The sequence below is a fragment of the Helianthus annuus genome, chromosome 5 (genome assembly GCF_002127325.2).
Source record: "Helianthus annuus cultivar XRQ/B chromosome 5, HanXRQr2.0-SUNRISE, whole genome shotgun sequence".
NCBI classification, from domain to species: Eukaryota; Viridiplantae; Streptophyta; class Magnoliopsida; order Asterales; family Asteraceae; genus Helianthus; species Helianthus annuus.
Window position 1 is genome coordinate 145,536,871 of NC_035437.2, and position 24,680 is coordinate 145,561,550.

A 24,680-nucleotide genomic window follows, 5' to 3' on the forward strand; every position below is an offset into this window, starting at 1 on the left:
ATGACGGATCAAAAGTAGTTATGAGTTGGTATTTATGTGGGTAATAAACCTCTAAAAGGGTTCCCTCTGATCACCACTCTAACTAGCTCAAATGTCGAGTCAAACGAATGCTTAAAAAGTCAACAGAAAGCTATTTTTGCGATTCTTGCATAATCTGTGATATAAATGATATGCAACCTGTTTAGACACTCGTAAAACATGATATTAAGTATATAAACTTGTTTACGCTCGTTTGAATCGACCATTTGCTATATTGACCCGGTTCGGAGCCGAATGTCACAAAAGTTTGACTTTTGCTTTGACTTCAGTTCTGACCCGTTTTAGTAAGGTATAGATATGCCTTAGGACTCTATTAGGGCCAGGTTACATGATGGTATAAACCTCTGTGACCGGTTCATTGGTTGTCCGAGTCTTTTACGCATTTCCGTTAATCGCCTAAAAGTTGACCGTAACGGCCTTTTTAAAATAAAACGAGTATTTTGGACGCGTGAACGGACCATAACCTTGCTTACTAAATTATAAGCATGTCCTTAAAGTTTCACGTCAATCCGAGGTCTAGAATGAGAGTTATGCTAAATAGCGCATTTATAAGAAACTTTTGTAATAAACGGCGCAATTAGCATAACGCCTATCTAAACCAAGATTTCGTCACCAAAACTTTTACCCACAGTTATAAAATAATATTTTTGGAATTTTAAAGATTTTTAATAATTTTTACCTTGCTCATAACCTGCGGTTATGGCTACGGTTCGGTAAATACCGAATATGCCCTTTTTGGCCGAAACTTGAGTTCTACAAGGTCTTTTGACCCGACTCCAGTTGCTACTGATTTTAAATAATAAATAAAATACTTTAGACTTTATAAACTGTTCGGGAAACTCAGATTTCCTGTAGAACTCGAAAAGCTCTTTAAAAGTCTTTAAAAATGACTGAAAAACCCCTACGGGGCGAGATATTAACTAAAACTCGTTACGGGCATCACGGAAGGTATCCTACTGATACCACAACCTCTTTAAGGCATATTGACTTAGGAAATAAGCGTAGGACTCTCATGGTTAACCGTTTCGCCTATTGCGCGCACGGTTCGGCTTGTGAAACTAGTTTTCGTAAATTAGCCGATATGGGTCAAATTATATCATTATGACCCCAAAACCCAGAGTGTGAACCTTAAACCCATATAGGACAAGTCTCTGAACTTGTTGGGTCAGAATCACACTCCTTTCTCGGTTTTCGCCTTTTCGCGCGATTAAACCGTATTTATATTTCGGAACCAACCGGTCTAGGCTACGGCCAATATAAAGACCCGTTAGGATTCTAATAGGTTAATTAAAACCTTCGTTCCAGAATAGGAGCCCCAGTAAAAGCTATCTGTGACGTAATCCATTAAGGAATATACTTGCAAAGGTAAATACTTTTAACTTATTTTCCCTTATACGGGCTTGGGTTACGGTATATAAAATACCGCTTGATTGAGCATCATATCTTCCATCGCTTAGGTGGTTAATTGAATAATGTGATCGGCTCATTTAAACAGTCTTGTTACTTAAAAGCCTTTGGGGGGTTAATGATCGTTGTCCCGGATATCCTTGGCATCATTTTACGAAATGGCCACGACCTCGACATCCCGGTGTAGGCGTACACCCGGTATATTATGTCGACATTATTATTATTAAAAGACGTAGCCGTTGTTTTTTTTTTACACTACGGTTTTACGCAATGTGGTGTGTCTATTAATCTTTAACCCGGACAGGATCCGGGCTACTGAACGCATAAAAGGACATGTAATTCGTTCACAAGATTTTAATAATTTTCCCAAGTTATAAAAGAGTTTGTGCCTCGTGCATTCAAATCAATTTTAATAAACATTTTCAAATGTGTTAGTTGAACGTATTTACCAGTGTAAACTGACGTATTTTCCCCAAAAGATTAAGTGCAGGTACTACACGAAATTGGCTGGTAATAGCTTCCTAGCATCACGAATAGTCTCGCAAACTCGATGCTGTATCTGACTGAACGATACTTTATTTTATTTATGATCCCCTGTGGATACAATTCGACTTCTGTAATACACTTGATACTACATTTAAAAGGTTGAATTATATTTATCTTTATGCTTCCGCTGTGCATTCATATAATTGTGTGGTTTGACTATATTGTTGCCAACTACGTCACGGTAATCCCCCACCGGGCCCACCGGTGATACACGTGGAAATCGGGGTGTGACAGGTTGGTATCAGAGCCAACATTGAGTGAATTAAACACTATCCTAACGTGTTTAATCTCAGTGACACAATTGCACATACTTGAGTCTAGACAAGAACATAGGACAAATTCGAATTTGATTTTCCAATTTTGTCTTTTCTTTTATTATTGGTATTTAAAGTTTTATAAAGCAGGAAATATGCCGACAGTGATTTTCCGAGGACGAGGAAGGGGAAGAAGAGGCAGAGGAGAGATTATTATTCATCACGATCACGAAGCCGGGCCTTCAGGTACGCGAGTTCCTTCGACTACAAGGAGTGAAGAACCGCAGAGGCGAAGAGACCTGTATGAACCTGCGAGGCATTCCACCTCGCACAGCTCGACGCCATCATACCGGCACTCATTCGGGCCAAATTCCGAGAATGATCCCAACAACCCGCAACCCTCCTTCATACCTCTACAGCGTTCGGTATCACACCGAAATTTTGACGACCCTACTCCATACTTCAGAGGTCAGTTCAATCCAGCTGACTACATCCAGGAACCTTCAGGCTTTGTCCCGTTAGGGCCACAAGATCATTTCTCCGAAGATCATATGGACGAGGATACTGATCCGACAGAACCTGCTCGTGGTACGCCCACGCATCCAATAGAAGTCTCTGATGGGTCATCCCCACCTCAGCAAACATCACAACAACCGCGACATCCGCAAGATCCTTCCGAGGATTCACGCTTCGTGGCAGTTACGCCACCACCTCCGCCACCGGTACAGCCAGTAATGCCTGATCCGCCAAGGCATAGGAGGACAAATGCTCGTATGTCCACACGAGGAGGAGGGGATTTCCACTTCAGCACCCCTCGTCACTCTAGTAGTAGCCACTATCCGCCACTACAAGAAGAAGGACCTTCAAGTCCTGTACAGGAGGCGAACTCCGCACCAGCTGCACCAAATTCGCCACCATTTGGGGATGACCGTCCATTACCTCCATACGCAACGGCATATAACCCGTTCGAGCCGTCATCACAAGCACATTACAACTACAATTATGAGCGCGACCCATATGTGGTGTCGGCCAGGTATAATGCACGATATCCCGACGGAGCTCATGGGAACATGGGAGCACCGGACTACTCAGCTCATGGGTATCCAATACCTCCCAGACCTCCAGTTCCGCAACAGGCGCCACAACCACGTTTCTCTCCTCCTGAGCAGGAAGAGATACTCCAACGATTGGATCGCGTGGAGAGAGAGTTCGAGGAAGAGAAAAAGAGCCACCGAGGATTTCTCAAGGGCTTAGCAAACCTACTAAAGGGCAAGAAGAAGAAACGTGACCATTAGTCCTTATGTATGTTCTAATGTAATGTTTATTTTAAAAGAAGTCCCAGCGTGGACATTTATCGTACTTCAGTCCCTACGTGGACTTATCTTTTAGTCCTTGCATGGACACTTATCTTGTACTAGTCCCTGCGTGGACTTGTCTCTTGTTTTAAAACCTCTATGTAGGTGTGTACTATTTAAAAGTCCCATTTAGGGCGGTGTGTAATCGTATTAATATTTTGGAATGTTATATTATGAATTTCATTTTTGTTATCACTATATATGAAATAAATCAAAACCATTCCTTTTAAATTGATCTGCCTAAATAAAGAATCTTAAGAGTGAAACCTAGCCTGGTGTCTTTTAAGATCCGGCCAAGACGGTATGACCTAATTAAAAGATTCAGATTCCCTGTTAACCTCTGCAAGCATGTTGACGATCATGGCAGATGTGATTCGTTAAAATTACACACGTTATTCTTATACAATAATCCTTTAAAGGACTCCAAAGCCCAAATTAATGATATAATAAATCATGGGTCAAATCATCAATAAAGATGATCATTATTAAAACATCCATTTGTGATGTAGTGCCTACGGGCCAACCTTATTAAAACATCCATTTGTGATGTAGTGCCTACGGGCCAACCTTATTAAAATATCCATTTGTGATGTAGTGCCTATTGGCCAACCTTATTAAAACATCCATTTGTGATGTAGTGTCTACGGGCCAACCTTATTAAAACATCCATTAGTGGTGTAGTGCCTATGGGCCGTAATAATTGTTTATAAAGGACAAAAGACAGTGGTAGTTTATGACTCCCTGTCAGAAAGGGGTAAAATAACTACGGTTCAAACCTCTATGCCTTTGATTCTCTGAAATCTCGGCTAATATTATAAAACATCCTCGTGATTAGGCTTTATGCCGCCAATATTATTGTTATAGCTAAAATAGGATATATTCAAATCCTAAAACTAAGTGCGTAATAAGTTAATCAGATATGGTCTCTGTTACCATGGTTAACAAATTGTCATAAAAGACAATTCCATAATAAGCTTCTAAATAAAATTATGTTATCTTCTGTAACAGATACAAGTTACGATGGCGGATCCCAACGGAGAAAACAGCCATACAAACGAAGATGACTACGATAATGCGCAAGTGCATCTGACAGGCGCACAGCTAAAGGCTCTGATTGACAACGCTGTTCAGGCAGCTCTGGATCGTCAATACACTGAGTCTCATAGCAGAACTGTATCAAAACCACCCTCCAAACCAAAGTCACAATCCAAACCACTCTCCAAACCCAAGAAAGATGACGGTAATCACTCGTCCGCTGAGAATAGTATTCGTCGTGAACGAGAATATACTGATGCGTCCGGTGCCAAGGGTTGCACCTACAAGTACTTCGTGTCTTGTAAACCCCGGGAATTCATAGGGGAAAAGGGTGCTGTTGATTGTATCACCTGGCTGGATGAGATGGACACTATTGTGGACATCAGTGGGTGTGCGGAGAAGGATGTGGTGAAGTTTGTGTCACAATCATTTAAGGGCGAGGCCCTGGCATGGTGGAGAGCGTTGGTACAAGCATCAGGTAAGTCTGCTCTATACAAGATGACATGGGAGGAATTTATTGCTCTCATTAAAGAAAACTACTGTCCTCAGCATGAGGTAGAGAAGATCGAGTCTGATTTTGTGTCACTGGTGATGACAAACCTGGACTGCCAGGCCTATTTGACGAGCTTCAATACGATGTCTCGCCTGGTCCCGTACCTTGTGACACCAGAGTCCAGAAGAATCGCCCGTTTCATTGGGGGCTTAGAGCCTGCGATAAAGGCTAGTGTGAAGGCCTCTCGGCCGACGACCTTCAGGTCAGTAACTGACCTCTCCTTGTCTCTCACTTTAGATGTTGTCCGTCTGAGGATGCTAAGGAGCAAGGAGGCGGAAAAGAGGAAACGTGAGGACGATACCTCACGTAGGTCAGGAAAGAAACACCGTGGAAACGGTGAAGGCAAGAGAGGGACTGAAGCAAAGAAAGATGGGCAAGATGGAGAAAGGCCCAAATGCAAAATCTGCCAGAAACCCCATTCTGGAAAATGTAGGTTTGGGTCGAATTCACAGTCCCAGCCAAAGTCTTTTGCCTGTGGACTATGCAAGTCCAAGGACCATAAGACGGTGGACTGCAAGAAAATCAAGGATGCAACATGCTATGGTTGCAATGAAAAGGGGCATATCAAGAGTAACTGTCCCAAGAATGCCAGGAAACCAGAAGAGAACAAGAAGACGAATGCGAGAGTCTTCCGTATGGATGCAAAGGAGGCTGTGCTGAACGACAATGTACTTACAGGTACTTTTCTCGTAAATAATATATTTGCAAGAGTACTTTTCGATTCAGGCGCTGATAAATCCTTTGTAGACCAAAAATTTTGCAAACTATTGAATATGCCTATCAAAACCCTAGACGTAAAATACGAGGTAGAGTTAGCAGACGGCACGATAGAAACCGTCTCCACTGTTCTAGAGGGATGTGAAATGTCCATTAAGAACCACTCTTTTCCTCTATCTCTACTTCCCTTCAAACTGGCGTGTTTCGACATTGTTCTAGGCATGGACTGGTTATCCCGTAATCAGGCCCAAATCATTTGCAACAGAAGGCATATAGTGCTAAAGACTCCGAGTGGTGAATCACTTACCATTCCAGGAGATACACAGTATGGATTACCCGAGGACGTATCTATGCTCAAGGCTTCTAGATGTTTAAAAAGGGGCTGTGTCATTTACATGGCTCAGGTGATAATTGAAGAGCCCAAGCCGAAGATAGAAGATCTTCCTGTCATTTCTGAATATCCCGAGGTTTTCCCCAAAGAACTACCTGGTTTACCACCAGATAGACAAGTAGAATTCAGAATAGATATCATTCCTGGAGCAGCTCCCATAGCTAGAGCGCCCTACAGGCTAGCTCCTACTGAAATGAAGGAACTAAGGACCCAGTTGGATGAACTGTTGGCAAAGGGTTTTATCAGACCAAGTTCGTCTCCCTGGGGAGCACCTGTCCTATTTGTAAAGAAGAAGGACGGATCGATGCGGTTGTGCATCGATTATCGTGAGCTGAATAAAGTTACCATAAAGAATAGATATCTGTTGCCAAGGATCGACGATCTGTTCGATCAGCTGCAAGGAGCGAGCTACTTCTCGAAGATCGACTTAAGGTCGGGCTATCATCAGCTAAAGGTCAAAGATGAAGATGTGCATAAAACAGCATTTAGGACTCGCTACGGTCACTATGAGTTCCTAGTGATGCCTTTTGGGCTCACAAATGCACCGGCTGCGTTCATGGATCTCATGAATCGCGTCTGCAAGCCGTACTTGGACAAATTTGTCATAGTCTTCATCGACGATATCCTTATATATTCCTAGAACCAAGCTGACCACGAGAAACACCTCCGTTGTATTCTCGAATTGCTACAACGTGAGAAACTCTACGCCAAATTCTCTAAATGCGAATTCTGGCTATGAGAGGTTCAATTTCTGGGTCACGTTGTAAGTAAGCGTGGTATCCAGGTGGATCCCGCTAAGGTAGAGGCAGTCATGAATTGGCAAGAGCCAAAGACGCCTACCGAAATTCGTAGTTTCCTGGGGTTAGCAGGATACTACAGGAGATTTATTGAGAATTTTTCGAGGATTGCTGCGCCCTTGACTTCCCTAACCAAGAAGAAAGAAAAGTTCATTTGGGGCCCAAAGCAGCAAGAGTCCTTCGAAATTTTGAAGCAGAAACTAAGCAACGCACCTGTGTTGACACTACCGGAAGGTACAGATGAATTCGTAGTTTACTGCGATGCATCACACACAGGCATGGGGTGTGTGCTTATGCAGAAAGGCAAGGTGATTGCCTATGCTTCAAGGCAATTAAAGGTGCACGAAAAGAATTACACCACCCATGATTTGGAGTTGGGTGCCGTTGTATTTGCACTAAAATTGTGGAGACATTACCTCTATGGTATTAAATTTGTGATTTATTCTGATCACAAAAGCCTTCAACATCTGTTCAACCAGAAGGAGTTGAACATGAGGCAACGCCGTTGGATGGAAACCTTGAATGATTATGATTGTGAGATCAGGTACCATCCCGGCAAAGCGAATGTAGTCGCTGATGCCCTGAGCAGAAAGGAAAGGGTGAAACCTATTCGGATCAATGCGAAGAGCATTGAAGTCAGGAATAACTTGATTGAAAGGATCTTAGCTGCACAGCGAGAGGCTGTGTTGGAAGCTAATTATCCTAAGGAAAAGTTAGGAGTAACTGAAGAGCAGTTAACTCTTAGCAAGGATGGAATCCTTAAATTGAACGGACGAATATGGGTTCCGATTTATGGAGGACTACGGGATGTTATCCTCCAGGAAGCCCATAGTTCCAAATATTCTGTCCATCCTGGAGCAGACAAAATGTATCAGGACTTAAAGGCAAACTACTGGTGGATAGGCTTGAAAAAGTCTGTAGCCGCCCACGTAGCAAAGTGCTTGACTTGTGCTCAAGTCAAAGCCGAGCACCAAAAGCCGTCTGGCTTGCTACAACAGCATGCGCTTCCCGAGTGGAAGTGGGAATGTGTAACGATGGATTTTATTACCAAGTTACCAAAAACCAGGAAAGGAAACGACACGATATGGGTCATAGTCGATAGGCTGACTAAATCAGCTCATTTCTTACCCATCAAGGAGACGTATAGCTCCGATATGTTAGCCCAACTTTATGTTGATAAGATTGTAGCCTTACATGGCATACCTGTGTCTATTATCTTAGACCGAGATACTAGATACACGTCTCATTTCTGGAAGAGTTTCCAACAATCTTTGGGCACGCGTTTGAACTTCAGTACGGCTTACCATCCACAGACGGACGGTCAGAGTGAGCGTACTATCCAAACGCTAGAAGACATGCTTCGTGCATGTGCGGTTGATTTAGGTGGTAACTGGGATAAGAATCTACCCCTAATCGAATTCTCCTACAATAATAGCTACCATACCAGCATAAAGGCTGCGCCTTTCGAGGCATTATACGGTAGGAAATGTAGATCGCCTGTTTGTTGGGCGGAAGTAGGAGAGGTCCAATTATCAGGACCAGAGATAGTTTTCCAGACAACGGACAAGATTGTCCAGATTCGGGAACGTCTCAAGGCTGCCCGCGATAGGCAGAAGAGCTACGCTGATCCGAAGCGTAAGGATTTTCACTTCGAAGTAGGTGAAAAGGTGTTGCTTAAAGTGTCACCCTGGAAGGGGGTGATGCGTTTCGGCAAGAAGGGTAAGCTGAGTCCGAGATACATAGGACCTTTTGAGGTCATTGAACGTGTCGGATCAGTCGCCTATAAGTTGAACTTGCCTGAAGAGCTCAATGGAATTCACAATGTGTTCCACATCTGCAATCTCAAGAAGTGCTTCGCCGATGAATCATTGGTGATCCCACACACAGATGTGCATATAGATGAGAGCTTAAAATTCGTAGAGAAGCCGTTTTCGATTGAAGATCGACAGGTAAAAAAGCTTCGACGAAAGCACGTACCAATTGTAAAGGTCAAATGGGATGCCCATAGAGGTCCCGAATACACGTGGGAAGTCGAAGCCACAATGAAAGAAAAATACCCTTATTTATTTGAGTAAATCTCGGGTCGAGATTTATTTTAAGGGGGTGAGGATGTAACACCTCGAATTTTGTGTCCAATAATGTGTTAACACGTGTCATTTGATTACACGTGGCATTAATATTAAATAAAGGACTAATTTTGACAAACCTTGAAAGTATGTAAATTCGAGGGTTATAAATGTCAACCAAGGGTAAATATACTGTATAGTAACCCTAAATGATGCTCGTACCTTCAAACGAATAAATCATGGATCGTACGGAAGCGAAACGCGGAAGAAAGTGAGAGATTACAAGCTACAGGGGTTAACTGTGTCAACATGTTTAATTATACCTCTGAGTGACCCTTTAACGTTCCCGAGGCTTTGTAACAGTATAATACACTCACTAGAATGCGATATATAAATTTCGCGAAGTTCCGTTTTAAAACGAGAAAGTTATGATCAAATTCGTAGGAAAAGGGTTAAAAGCGTCAATAATATAATTTAAGGTTTTCCGGATAATAAATAAATTAACCGGGGGCTTAACAATGCGGGTAAATAACGCGAGGTCCTTAACTGTAATTAATCAAGGGCCATATCGCAAAGTTACCCCTTCAAACCCGAAAGGTCAGGTTATTAATTACCAAAGATTCGATATTAATTACAAGATTTAGTAATCATTTCAAAAAGATACAATTTTAACCCCTTACGGACCGTAAAGGGTATGCCTTACGGACCGTAAGGAGGAAAATGATTGATTTCGATCCGCCTATGGCTTACGGACCGCAAGGCCTAAGCCAAACGGTCCGTAAGCGATGCCCAGCGACAGAAAGTTGGCTGTTGGCTGTCCAAAGCGGTAAAACACGAAGTAATGGGTTTCTCAGGGTCATGGGTGCCCCCTACTCGACCCATAACTCTCTAGGACACCTGCCATTCATCCATGGTCACTTGTAGACCAATGTGTGATGATCTTGGACCTTGCCTTTGGCTATAAATAGACTTGCATTGTTCATAACAATCACACAACTCAAAAACACTTCTCTGGTCATTCCAAAATCTTCCAAGTGTTCTTCTTTGTTCTCTAAGCAAGCCTAAGCTTCTGTAAGTCGTTTAGATCCTTTGTGGTTCAATTTTACTTAGTAATGTAGCTAAAAACCAAACCGTCGTAACTACGGTTTGACTTCAAAATAAATCCGTAATGGCTCAGTCTTATGACGGATCAAAAGTAGTTATGAGTTGGTATTTATGTGGGTAATAAACCTCTAAAAGGGTTCCCTCTGATCACCACTCTAACTAGCTCAAATGTCGAGTCAAACGAATGCTTAAAAAGTCAACAGAAAGCTATTTTTGCGATTCTTGCATAATATGTGATATAAATGATATGCAACCTGTTTAGACACTCGTAAAACATGATATTAAGTATATAAACTTGTTTACGCTCGTTTGAATCGACCATTTGCTATATTGACCCGGTTCGGAGCCGAATGTCGCAAAAGTTTGACTTTTGCTTTGACTTCAGTTCTGACCCGTTTTAGTGAGGTATAGATATGCCTTAGGACACTATTAGGGCCAGGTTACATGATGGTATAAACCTCTGTGACCGGTTCATTGGTTGTCCGAGTCTTTTACGCATTTCCGTTAATCGCCTAAAAGTTGACCGTAACGGCCTTTTTAAAATAAAACGAGTATTTCGGACGCGTGAACGGACCATAACCTTGCTTACTAAATTATAAGCATGTCCTTAAAGTTTCACGTCAATCCGAGTTCTAGAATGAGAGTTATGCTAAATAGCACATTTATAAGAAACTTTTGTAATAAACGGCGCAATTAGCATAACGCCTATCTAAACCAAGATTTCGTCACCAAAACTTTTACCCACTGTTATAAAATAATATTTTTGGAATTTTAAAGATTTTTAATAGTTTTTACCTTGCTCATAACCTGCGGTTATGGCTACGGTTCGGTAAATACCGAATATGCCCTTTTTGGCCGAAACTTGAGTTCTACAAGGTCTTTTGACCCGACTCCAGTTGCTACTGATTTTAAATAATAAATAAAATACTTTAGACTTTATAAACTGTTCGGGAAACTCAGATTTCCTGTAGAACTCGAAAAGCTCTTTAAAAGTCTTTAAAAATGACTGAAAAACCCCTACGGGGCGAGATATTAACTAAAACTCGTTACGGGCATCACGGAAGGTATCCTACTGATACCACAACCTCTTTAAGGCATATTGACTTAGGAAATAAGCGTAGGACTCTCATGGTTAACCGTTTCGCCTATTGCGCGCACGGTTCGGCTTGTGAAACTAGTTTTCGTAAATTAGCCGATATGGGTCAAATTATATCATTATGACCCCAAAACCCAGAGTGTGAACCTTAAACCCATATAGGACAAGTCTCTGAACTTGTTGGGTCAGAATCACACTCCTTTCTCGGTTTCCGCCTTTTCGCGCGATTAAACCGTATTTATATTTCGGAACCAACCGGTCTAGGCTACGGCCAATATAAAGACCAGTTAGGATTCTAATAGGTTAATTAAAACCTTCGTTCCAGAATAGGAGCCCCAGTAAAAGCTATCTGTGACGTAATCCATTAAGGAATATACTTGCAAAGGTAAATACTTTTAACTTATTTTCCCTTATACGGGCTTGGGTTACGGTATATAAAATACCGCTTGATTGAGCATCATATCTTCCATCGCTTAGGTGGTTAATTGAATAATGTGATCGGCTCATTTAAACAGTCTTGTTACTTAAAAGCCTTTGGGGGGTTAATGACCGTTGTCCCGGATATCCTTGGCATCATTTTACGAAATGGCCACGACCTCGACATCCCGGTGTAGGCGTACACCCGGTATATTATGTCGACATTATTATTATTAAAAGACGTAGCCATTGTTTTTTTACACTATGGTTTTACGCAATGTGGTGTGTCTATTAATCTTTAACCCGGACAGGATCCGGGCTACTGAACGCATAAAAGGACATGTAATTCGTTCACAAGATTTTAATAATTTTCCCAAGTTATAAAAGAGTTTGTGCCTCGTGCATTCAAATCAATTTTAATAAACATTTTCAAATGTGTCAGTTGAACGTATTTACCAGTGTAAACTGACGTATTTTCCCCAAAAGATTAAGTGCAGGTACTACACGAAATTGGCTGGTAATAGCTTCCTAGCATCACGAATAGTCTCGCAAACTTGATGCTGTATCTGACTGAACGATACTTTATTTTATTTATGATCCCCTGTGGATACAATTCGACTTCTGTAATACACTTGATATTACATTCAAAAGGTAGAATTATATTTATCTTTATGCTTCCGCTGTGCATTCATATAATTGTGTGGTTTGACTATATTGTTGCCAACTACGTCACGGTAATCCCCCACCGGGCCCACCGGTGATACACGTGGAAATCGGGGTGTGACAGATGATATTCTGGATGGTTTTCGAGGAATGGGTTATGCAGGGGACTTCAGTCAAAAGAAAGAAATAAAGAGAGGAGGACTCACAAGAGACTGGAGGTTCATTGTTCATGTCATTGCTATGAGTCTGGCACACCGAAAGGGTGGTTATGATGGTCTGAACTTGGAATGGTCGGCAGCCATGCTAAATCTGTGCTTAAACCAGATATTTAATCTCTCTGGTTTAATATTCAACTATATGATTGACAATGTAAGAGGACCGACTTGGGCGATGTATCCAAGATTCGTTCAGATGATGATCAATGGCCAATACCAAGATGCACCAAACGATGGAAACCTCTACAAATTTCACGTCCCTACAAGCCGTCAGTTCACAGAAATAAAGACTAATGAATGGGTGTTGCTGCACGACTGGATGTATCGAGCTGAGAGATTGCCACTTGTAAAGGAAGCATATAGAAAGTACAAGGAGGCAGTTAGAGAAAAACAACAACGAGCTGCTCAAGCTCAAGCCGAGGCAGTAGCGAAGGAGGAGCGCTCGAAAGGAAAACGGAAAGAAAAACAGGTTGCTGAAGACGAGCCACCGAAGAAGAAAAAGGCATCTGAAGGTACTGAAAGATTTATGGGTGCAAGCATAAGGGCGGCCGAGTCTGAAGAACACCGCCAGCATATCAGAGATATGAAAGAGATTCAGGCCCTGCAAGAAAAGGAAAAGAGAGAAAAGAAACTCAAGCGAAAAGAGATATCTCCCTCAGACAGACCAGAGACTGTTACTGAGGAAGTTCAATCACTAAATGATTTCGTAGATGCATTGATTGTTGATCCCGATGAAGCCTCGGCAGGCAAGGGTTCCTCCAAGGTATCTCCTGTGAAGCCGACCAGGCTTTCAAAGCCACCGGTCATCCCACAAAGGGCTCATCCATTTCAAGAGCTCTATGATAAGCTGATCAAAGATACCGGTCCATCTGTTGCCAAAGAGATCTGTCTGCTGAAAAACCAAGTAAACGATACAAATTTTCTGAGAGAGAAGATTAAGGATCAGCGAAAGAAAAACAAAGAGATGAACGCCTACATGGCTAAGCAATCCAAGTTCATCAGATTCCAGCAAGCGGGGTTAGAGAAAATGTACAGAATGATGAGAAACATGTGTGAGCAAATGAAAGTAAAGCACATGTTCTCCTTTGAAGAAATTTTCGACTTTGAAACGTTCATGGAAGAAGAAACTACTAGAAAGGAAAAGGAGGCAGAGACTAAGAAAAGGCGCTTGGAATCAGTCGAGAAGGTTACTGAAGGAAATGAAAGTGATGAAGAGGAAGTGGACCGGGATGATATGCCAACCAGATTTATCGAATGGGGTCTGGAAGAGGAAGTTCTCTATGAACAAGAAAATGGAAAAAACCTTTTCTCCTCAGCACCAAGAATGGTTCAAGAAAGAGAGAGAAGACTCCCAGATTTTTATCAAGTAATAGCAGTAGAAAAGAGTGAAGCAACTGACAAAATCATCAGCTGGATGTATGACAACCTTCGAGGAATGTTTGTGGTGAAAAGATGTGGTGGAGTAATCCAGTACTTCCAGACCGGATTTGATCTTTTCACACTTCCCAGGTGGGATCTGTGTGAGCTTGGTCGTCTGGTCATTCTAAATCCAGAAGAAAGAGGAGTCGGGAGGGATTTTGAGTGGATAATTGCCAAAGAAAGCAACAAGGGTTTCCCTAATCATGCTCCTCAGCGTCCAAGACGTAGAGTATCAAAAACAACCATTGATCCAGTAACCGGAAAAGGAAAAGTGACGTGGGTGATCAACCCTGCAAAAGTTGTCACGAGGATCAAGCTTCCTGAAGAAGTTCCTGTCGCTCTAAATGATTTTAAGAAATGGTTTTATGATAGCAGGACTGGTGAAGCTGTGATAAGATCCAACGGAAATGTGGATATTCGTATCCTGGATCCTATGGATGTTTTTATGTTTGGGCTCTCAGATCTAACAGTGTTGAACGCTAGCCGTATAAACGTGGGAGCTGGTAATGCAAATCTGGAGGAGGCAGCGTTATTTCAGAGAGCGGTAGAGCGAGCCTGGAAGTTGAAAAGGGAAATGCTGGATATGGTAGACAAAATTGAGAAGAGGAAAGAAACTGAAGAAAAGAAAAAGGAAGCAAGGAAGAAGAAGAAACATGAACGCAAGAAAGAAAGATCTTCTGCTTCAACAACTGAGCCCACCACAACATCACCGCCTCCGGCCTCATCCACATATGAGGCCACTATGGAGGATCAACCAATTAGTGAAACTGCAACAACTCAAGAAACTCAAACTGAGCCAATCGAGACCGAGGCACCACCAGAAACGACAACAAACAAAGAAAAACCCACAGAGCCTGAAGAGCCAGATACAAAGAATCCAGCAGGAACAACTGAAGAATGAAAAGACAAGTATGCAACGATCTAGGGGGGATATTGTTAGAACTTTTAAGATCGTTGATACTTGTGCTGGATTAGTTTAGTTATAGTTTGTAGCTATTTTGAATGTAAAAGGGCTTGTTTTGTAATTCTCTAGAATTAAGGTTCCTGACCTAGTGTAGATAAGATTCCAGCAAATTTATAAATTTGCTGGCTAGTCAGGAACACTATATATAGCTCTCGCATTGTAACCTTGGTAAGCTTTTGGCTCTTGATTGAATATTGGTGTTGTTACATTCTATCTTTGATCTTGTGCTCAAATCTGATATCCAAGGTGTTCTATTGATTTATCTTATTATTTGGATTCAATACAAAACTTGTTGTATTCATTAATCCATTAGCTTCACCTTCATCTTTGATCATTCTTAACTTTTCATAGCTCAAATACTTAATCAATAGGTGTTTTGGGTTAAAACAACCAACCACTGTGATCCGGATTGATTTTGGGATCTACAATGATGTCTTGGCAGCATGAACAAAATCGGCAACACAATCGGGTAGAGCTCGAATATACTTCTTGATGGCCATGTCTGGTGTCTTGACTTGGTCGGGACAGATGATGCTAAGCTGCTTGAAGCGAGCAGTTAAAGCAGCGTTGTCTCCATCCTTCTGTTTGATGTTCCAAAACTCGTCCTCCAGCTTTTGGCGTTCATGGGGAGGGCAGAATTCGTCCATCATGATGGCCTTCAACTCCTCCCAAGTCAGCTCATAAGCTGCATCATTTCCGTGCTTGTTTCGTTCGGCCATCCACCAGTCTAGAGCTCGGGACTGGAAGACGCCTGTAGCATTGAGGGTGCGGAGATTTTCAGGACAGCCGCTTTAGCGCAGAGTGACTTCAACTGAATCGAACCATTGAAACATGGCGGTAGGGCCATCTTCTCCGATGAATTCTTTGGGTCCGCATGGTTTAAACTGTTTGAAGCTGAAACCAGTCTTGTTGGCATCCTTAGGAGCTTCAGTTCGCGACTCCTCGGATGATTTACTGACATTCTCATACACCTCGCTTACAGCTTTTGCCACACTCTTGGCAATGATAGCAGCTAGACGCTTGTCTCTCTTCTCTTGGCGAGTAAGATGGTGTCGGGATCCAGACGACATTGTCTGCAACAGACATCATCACCGGACTCAACACAACATGATTGAATCTCACCTCACACGTCTACTACTTACTAAAGCTTAGAAATACGTCGAAACACGCATCACATAATCACATAAGCACAAAGTCACAGATTCACATAATCACCGAAGCACATAAGCACGTAGGCACGTAGAGCACAGAGACACATAAGCACAGAAGCACATACACATTTAATCATAGATGCAGTCAGAATACAGAAACCTATCATTCAAAGCTCGCGAGTCGTTCGTATATAGTGATTGTGAATAGTATCATATAATCGTATAGCATGTCGAGTATAGTATAGCGTATATCGTAGCATAGTATCGTCTAGATTTGTAACGATTTGTTAGCGTATTGAGATAGAAGAGCAATGCGAATCGTGTGTGTTGACCGAAGTGATAGCAAAATCGAATAAACCTCAAATTTTTAAACATATAAACAGTTAAACACATATAACACATAAAAGCAATGAATCATCAGAGTCGCAACTGCGGGCTCCGAATCGAAAACACATGAAAATCGAGAGATAGATTGTCTGCGGCTACTCGACATTGACTACCCAAAGCGGTTCGACTATTCTCAAATGGACTTGTCGTCACCTTTCGACCTTTGGGATCGTGCTTTTGCCTCGATTCTTGGGCATCCAGCATGTATTCCCTAGGTCATACTTGTGAGTTCAGGTCGTTGGAGTCCGTCGAGGCTTTGGTGAGATGAGTAAAAAAGTTGGAATAAGTTGCCAAGGTTCGGGTTTCACCCCTGGCTTAGCAATTTCTTCCTTGTCTTAATAAAATTGAGGAGATTATTCATCAAAATATGGATTTCACTCCTGATTTGGTATAATTCTCCTCGTTCGTTATTGAAAAAGTAATGAAGAATCCTTCGATAGTTAGATAAAACAGCATTGATCCAGCAACTTAGTCGGGAGTTTACAGTTTTCACACCTGATCCTGACCAAATCGCCTTCTCATTATTGAAAATTTGAGTGTAGTGATAGTGTAGAATAGCAGGATTTAGCGTATACGCTTGGTCTGTTGGTTCCTAACTATAGTCTAGGTCTCTAAGACAGCGACCCGGACTAGGTCGTGTCAAGCCTAATTCCCTATAGTTATGGCTCTGATACCAATCTGTCACACCCCAACTGATGGCGGAATCATCGGGGCATGGCATGAGCGAAACAGATTGTCCAGAAGTTTCCATAACAACTATCATCACTATTTAGTTTAAATAACACGTCCCATACCGTGTCCCAAATAATAGAACAAATTATTACAAATAACAACCAGTCAAATATTCTGTTCCGACAACTCAGATTTAAATGAATAATATAAATATTGTTCAAATGCTCCTAAAGACCCGGTCGGACAAGATCTACAGACAACTATGCTCTAGACGCTTGTTCCTGACAGACAACTATTTGTTGGGGGGCTCTAGAGCTTTATTCTAGCCTCGCTTTCCTAGCAAGCAAACATCTTAAACACCTGTCACATACGTTAAAATAAAGTCAATACATATAATGTAAAGGTGAGCATACAAGTTTGATAATAGCATAATAGAGTTTGAATAGTTTACGCATAACCAGCACGTACACAGAGGAAAACGAAGCATGTTAATTATCGACATGGATCTATCGATACCAATGACTGCGGGTTGACTGTCCGAGACAGTTCGCAATACATGATTACCACCGTAATCCATGCAAGTAATTGTCCTTAACAACCCCCGTGTGAACGGGTGCTGAGTCCAAACTATAGTACTACGTCGTTAAGGCAGGTAGACAGCATTCCACGTGTAAACATAACAACAAGCATTCATTTAGTCACGTAATACATGCGAATCGGTTAGCGTTCAAATAATTGAGTAGTGTGATCGACTGTGTTTTGATATAAGTAACGTATGTAACACCCAAAAGTGCTAAAAGTAAAAAGGGATCGAGTATACTCACAGCGATTGGTTGATGGATTGAAGGGAGCGCTTGAGAGTAGGGTTAGCCTAAATAGTTCGATATCATAACGATGAGTAACACGTAGAATGGAAACAAATGATGAAGGGTCGAACAGCCTGGTCGATCGAACAGCAGGTTCGATCGGACGGGTTGTTCGTTCGGTTAGACAGTCCGTTCGGACAGTCTGTTCGATCGGCCGGTAGGCTCGATCGGCTGGATTGTTCGAGTGGATTATTTCTTCCTTTGAGTAGGATGTGTTTGTGTATGATGGTTTGACCTTTTGAAGTTTTCGTTGTAGTATTTGAGAACATTGAATCGTTCTTACCTTTCAGGTCGATTGATCGAACGGTCTGTTCGATCGGCCGGCTTAACCGATCGGTTAGACACTTCGATAGTGAGTCCTCAGCTAGATGTCACCTGATCAATCGAACAGCGTGTTCGATCGGGTGGCACTCCGTACTACTACGAGTTGTAAATCGATTAAGGGTTGAAGCATAGTATCTCATAATCCGATGAGTAATGTTTACCAATCATTCGTTCGATCGGACATTACTTCATTCAATACCATACCTCATGAAATTGTCAAATTGTGGGGCCATATGCTAGCCGATCGGCTGGCCTGGTCGATCGGCTGACATGTCCGATCGGTTGGGCTGTCCGTTCGGACAGCCTAACCGTTCGGTCAGCATCCTGACCTGGTCGGCCTGTTCGCCTAACACTTGGCTGTTCTGATTATTTGACGTTATATCGAGGTAGTTTGACAACGAGCTGAACCATGGGACTTCCGTTCTTACTTGTTTCCCCTGCTCGGATAGGAATCACCCAAGTCTGTCGGTGAGCTGTTCGGAACGGTAGTTTGATGTTTAACCCGAAGTCGGTGAACCTCGTAGATAGAATCCGAATCTTGAACCACTCACCCACTAGAATGACTGGTGAGTTGACTCAAGCTCCGTTCCTACCGGTTTAAAGGCATTGAGTGTAAAAGAGTTAAAAGAAAGTTGGAAATTTCTTCTTTCAATCCTTCACACCATGTGAATGTTCAGATCTATGGTAGATCTTAGTTTGTTTATGTGGAAATCGGTTAGATCCAAGCCATTCATGGTGGAATGAGGCCAAAACATGATGTTCTTGAAGAACACCATGATGACATCATCCTAGAATGCTTAGATCTTGATGATTTCACGGTTAGAAATCAAGATTCGAAAGATAGAAAGGTGTAGGAGTGTGTAATGATCAAGAAAGTACAAGATTTAGGATGAAAACTTACCGGAATCGGAAGAAATCTGAGAAAAGAAGGGGAGCACGAGCTGGTCGGTCAGAGAGTTTCCAAAAGTGGAAAGAATGACAATGACAGCCCTATTTATAGGCTTCCCAAAGAGGAAAGAGCTGGCCGATCGGCCAGGCATCCCGATCGGACAGCCTGCTCGATCGGACAGTCCGTCCGATTGGCTGGGCTGTTCGATCGGCTGACAACCTGATCGATCAACAGCCTGGTTCGAGTGTTCGGTGCGACGATTTCTGATATTTCGATTTCGATTAAAGATGATACGAATACGATAGAATTTCCTATTCAAATTACTTTCAGTCCCAATCACTATATCTAACATACAATCATCTATATTTCACACTATCCTTACGTTACCGTTTGTCATAATTCGATTTCGATTGCATTCGATTTGAGTTTCGAGTTTCGATTCAATTGGTTCGATTGATCACCTCAATACATAAAGTAAACATGCACAAGTAACACATAAGACACACACACGTATAACAACAACCAAAGTTCGCGTAATTCGAGATTTGAGTTCGATTGATTATTCGATTAGCTTGATTATTGATTGGTTAACATTATCGCATTGTTACTTCCTACTATTCAATGTCGTAAATCGGTTTGCGTCAATAAACGTTCGATTACATCGATTTCTTAGATTAACAAAACTTACTCCACATAATACAAATAAAACATAGGTTAGACTATTTACAGTCAAAGAAGTCAAAGTTGACTTTGACTTTGACTTTGACTTTCGAAAACACGGGGTGTTACACCGCGTGTGTTTGTGTATAATTCATCCTAGGTCCCACAACTGATGACCCCATTTCCACACCTATATATAATATTTTTTTATTTTTAATTATTAAAATGTACTTAACGGGTCTTAACAGGTTAACGGGTTCTAACCTGTTTAGACACGAAACCTGTTAAGGTCTTATCGTGTCGACCTGTTTTAGACACGAAACCTGTTAAGGTCAAACACGAAACACGAAATATGAAACATGATAACTTCGCGTAGGTTCGTGTCATGTTATCGTGTTCGTGTCAGAATTGCCAGCCCTAATACCACCACATGATCACCTAGTTATGTGCACATATAATCACATAGTCAATTCAACATATGCTAGTTCATGATCCTACAAATTGACAACCACATTCAAAGTTAGCCCATTTACATAACTCTGCCATCTTTACTTGCTAGTAAGTTCACACGCTTCATATTTAGTACATGATCATTTACTAATCATGATCAAACACTTAATCCCACATATGGTGTGCATCACACCTTCAAAGCATGTAGAACATCCTTCTAATGCATGTTTCTTACTAAATTATTTTATCAAACTAATTTCCCACTTGTATTCCATCTAAAACACATTCCTTATACTAATCTATTATAAATTACATCATTATCACATTCTACATATATTATCCATTATATGCATACAATTCCTCCTATTTTTGTCACTTAGACATTTCATCAAATACTTGGTGTGCATACAACATACAAGGCACAATGTACAAGTATTTTATTGCATAATCTTCCTAGTTCATAACATAGATCATCAAATTCAACTAGAATCATATAACGTTCTTAGTATATCCAAATTAACTAACAATTACTCATTACATACAACATCATACATCAACATTACACAACTATTGAACATGTATGATCATCCTTGTCATCATCTTCACTACAAGTGAGTTTCCCCCCAAAACATCAAATTACTCATAATCTTGCATAACTCGTGTTCTATATGGTGATTCTAATACATATTCATACTAAATTTCATACTAATTCATGGATTAATCGTAAACCCACTTCTTTCAAAATCACCAGATTAAAATCTACAACTTACCACATGTTTATATGAGCTAGAGGGTGAAAAATCTCCATTCATACAATGTTTTTCCTTCAATTTTGTTCTTGATTTGGCTGAATTGTATACATGTTCTTGAGAGAGGGTTTCTCCTCGATCTCTTTCTCCATATACGACACATACATCACCCACACACTAAACATCCTACATTTTCTATTTAATTGAAAGTTTAACCCAGTTTTCCACTTTTAGTCCCTCAACTTTGTCATTCTTTCCTATTTGTCACAAAACTTTACTCCCCCACTGTTTACTTATGATTAACTAAATTATTTATAACTAGTTAACCCACTTCATGCCATAAAACAAGAAACATATTCGTGAGTTAAACATTCGGCTTTTTGGGGCGTTACACGTAATTTTATAAAATTAAGGAATATAGGTGAAATTTCACCAAACCACAGGGACTATCTGGACATTTTTCTCTAATAAGTAAAAAAGAATTAGTATGGATCATCTTCTATAAGTAGAAGACATTATGCGATTTTGTTACTCCTGAGTAAGTGAAGAAATCATCTTGTATGACTAGTGCTGGAGCCAGAAATTTTTGGTGCTCAGAAATATAACAAACTGAGGTGAAAACTTTCGGGGTTGGTCAGGTCATAAATAAAAGGTAATACCAAAATAATAGTTTCATTAAAATCAATAACCAAGCCTTAAAAAACCTAAACCATCAATTAATAAGAAAAATCAATAACTTTAATCAAGTTTACTATCACATAAAGACATCTAGTTGCAACCAAGTGTATCATCCATAAGCAAATGTAATTTTAAGCTTCAAGAATAATAAGATATAATGAATAAAATAATATCTCTACTCATGTTTCAAGCTTTAATCGGCTAATTGTCGTATTCCTTGTTGACTTTCGGGTTCAATCGACCCTTGTTCAAATGTTCAATCAACCCTCGTTGACAATCCTTTTATTTACAATAGGTTAATAATTTTTGAAAAAGGCGATATATTGAAAGCTCTTAAGCAAGCTGCTCAAGAAGTTAAAAACAAGTACATGAAAATCAGATAACATACTGGAAAAGAAAGCTGCAAAACATACAGACTCAATTACAATCTAGATGCCCAAGCCACTTTGAACTCTTTCCATTCCTTCCAGTCCAGCTTAATTGATTCCACCCTTGAGTTAATCCACAAAAATGATAGGGCCTTTATTTCGCCTACTATTTTTGACAGTTGCGGAACTGTTCCTTTGAATATTAGCTGGTTTCGTGCTAGCCAAATAGACCAGCAGGCTGTAGCCACAATAAGATACGCCGCCCTTTTCATTTGATTCGTTTGTTGCAGATTATCAAGGTATTCAAGTGTCTCAATAACGCTAAGCATGTACCTCGGCATAGGAACTTTTATCCATTGCGAAATAGCTACCCAAACCTGATGAGCGAACTCGCACGAGATGAGTAGATGATCTGCCGACTCGACTGACCTGCTGCACATAACGCATCTGATGGATGATATCGGGACGCGCCTTGTGGCTAAGGCTTCCCGTGTTGGTATACCATCTAGTACTACTCTCCACAAAAAACAATTTATTTTTTTCGGTAACCAACTTATCCACTTTAGTACTCTTGTTTCAGGAATGGTAGGCATGCAGTCAAGTTCCCTCCGTAGATCACAGACCCGAAATGACTCTGTAACTGTACCCGATTGCCACAACCATTTGTCAACCCCTTGCCCCATAATTTGATTTTGCAGTAGCAGTTTACAGTCGTTCCATTCCATCTTATGTCTGTTTTGCACCAGAGTATTTGTGCTACCCCAGATCCATTCGATGCAGCCTTGCGTAAGTTGATATCTTTCCCGAATCGTACATAATTTGTCAGATTCCAAAGTGAAAAGATTAGGGAATAATTCACGCAAAGGTCTTCCAAAAATACGTTTTGTCACCAATGCCCACCTTGACTTTCAACCTGTTTTGCACTTCGACCGCCCGGTTCCCTGATGCCCTTCCCATGTTTATTATACCCTTCCACACCCCGCCCAACGTACTTTTAAGTGGTATGGAAGAGTAGGTACGAGAGCCTTGATGTATTGCCGCAATGACCCTCGCCCAAAGTTGGGATCGTTCGTTTTTGAATCTTACACTCCACTTGACCATTAACGCTTTATTTATTGCCGATAGGCTTCCAACACCCAAACCGCCTTGTTCCATAGGTGCCACAACCTTATACCATGGAGCCCAACTCATCTTCTTGTTGTCGATACACCCACCCCATAGGAATTTCCTTCGGATTTTCTCTAAACGTTTGATCACTTCCACGGGAGCATTAAACAAAGAGAAGTAATAGGTAGGGAGATTTCCTAGTACCGCCTTGATTAATGTTAACCTACCACCAAATGAAAGTGTTCTTGCCTTCCATTGTGATAACTTATTTTCAAATCTTTCCACAATCGGCCGCCAATTTTTTATAAGACCCATATTCGCACCTACCGGTAGTCCAAGATAGATGAATGGGAAGACACCCGAATTGCAATCCAGTATTGATGCCATTCGAGATATTTCGACATTATCTACCCCCACCCCATACAAATGGCTTTTTGTGAAGTTAACTTTGAGGCCGGATGACAAGTTAAAACATCTTAGCATTCTCGCTAGATTATGAAAATTCGGCCCGGACCATTCTCCCACAAAGAGGACATCATCCGCATATAGTAAATGGGAGATATTTGGACCCAAACATGGTGTATTTACACCATTTAGAAGCCCCAAATCCTTTGCCTTTTCTGTTGCAACGTGGAGTGCTTCCATAGCAATTATGAAAAGTAGTGGAGATAACGGGTCGCCTTGTCGGACACCTCTTTGGACATTAAATTCCAAAGTCGGTGAACCATTGACAAGGATGGATGAACGGGCCGAAGAGAGAATACCCGAGACCCATTTTCTCCATAATGCCGGGAAACCCATTTGTAATAATACCGAGTCCAAGAAAGCCCAATTTAAGGAGTCGAATGCTTTTTCAAAATCCACCTTGAAGAGCATAACCTTACGTTTCGCCTTTTTCGCCCACGACACAATTTCATTCACTATCAAGGGGCCCTCAAGTATGCTTCTTCCTTCAATGTAAGCGGATTGTACATCACTAACTACCGAACCGATCACCTTTTTTAATCTCAAAGCGAGGATTTTTTATATCACTTTTGAGAAACAACCGATTAGGTTGATTGGACGAAAATTTTTGATCAGTTGAGGGCTTGAAATTTTTGGCACAAGAGTGATGAAACTCGAATTACATCCCCTGTTTAGTTTACCATGGACATAAAAGTAATCCAATACCGAGTAAAAATCCGCTTCAAATAGGTCCCAAAAATTCTTTATAAACTGAAATGTGAACCCGTCGGGTCCCGGTGTCTTATCGCCACTACAACTCCAAACCGCGTCTTTTATTTCATCTCTTGAAAACCGTTTAACAAGCATTGCCGATTGGGGTAGATCAAGCACTTTGAA

The 24,680-nt window shown here is 41.2% G+C and overlaps 1 protein-coding gene across 1 annotated transcript; it reads right to left on the reverse strand.

Annotated features, from left to right (window-relative positions):
- Positions 1-22,285: 22,285 nt before the first annotated feature.
- LOC110943597 lies at positions 22,286-22,915 on the reverse strand. The gene has a single exon (XM_022185335.1). The coding sequence runs from the start codon at positions 22,913-22,915 to the stop codon at positions 22,286-22,288; it is 630 nt and encodes a 209-aa protein (XP_022041027.1).
- Between the last annotated feature and the right edge of the window lie 1,765 nt (positions 22,916-24,680).

Bases quoted from the DNA above. Each gene is read 5' to 3' on its own strand.
- LOC110943597 (XM_022185335.1), bottom strand. From the start codon at position 22,915: ATGGGGCAAGGGGTTGACAAATGGTTGTGGCAATCGGGTACAGTTACA.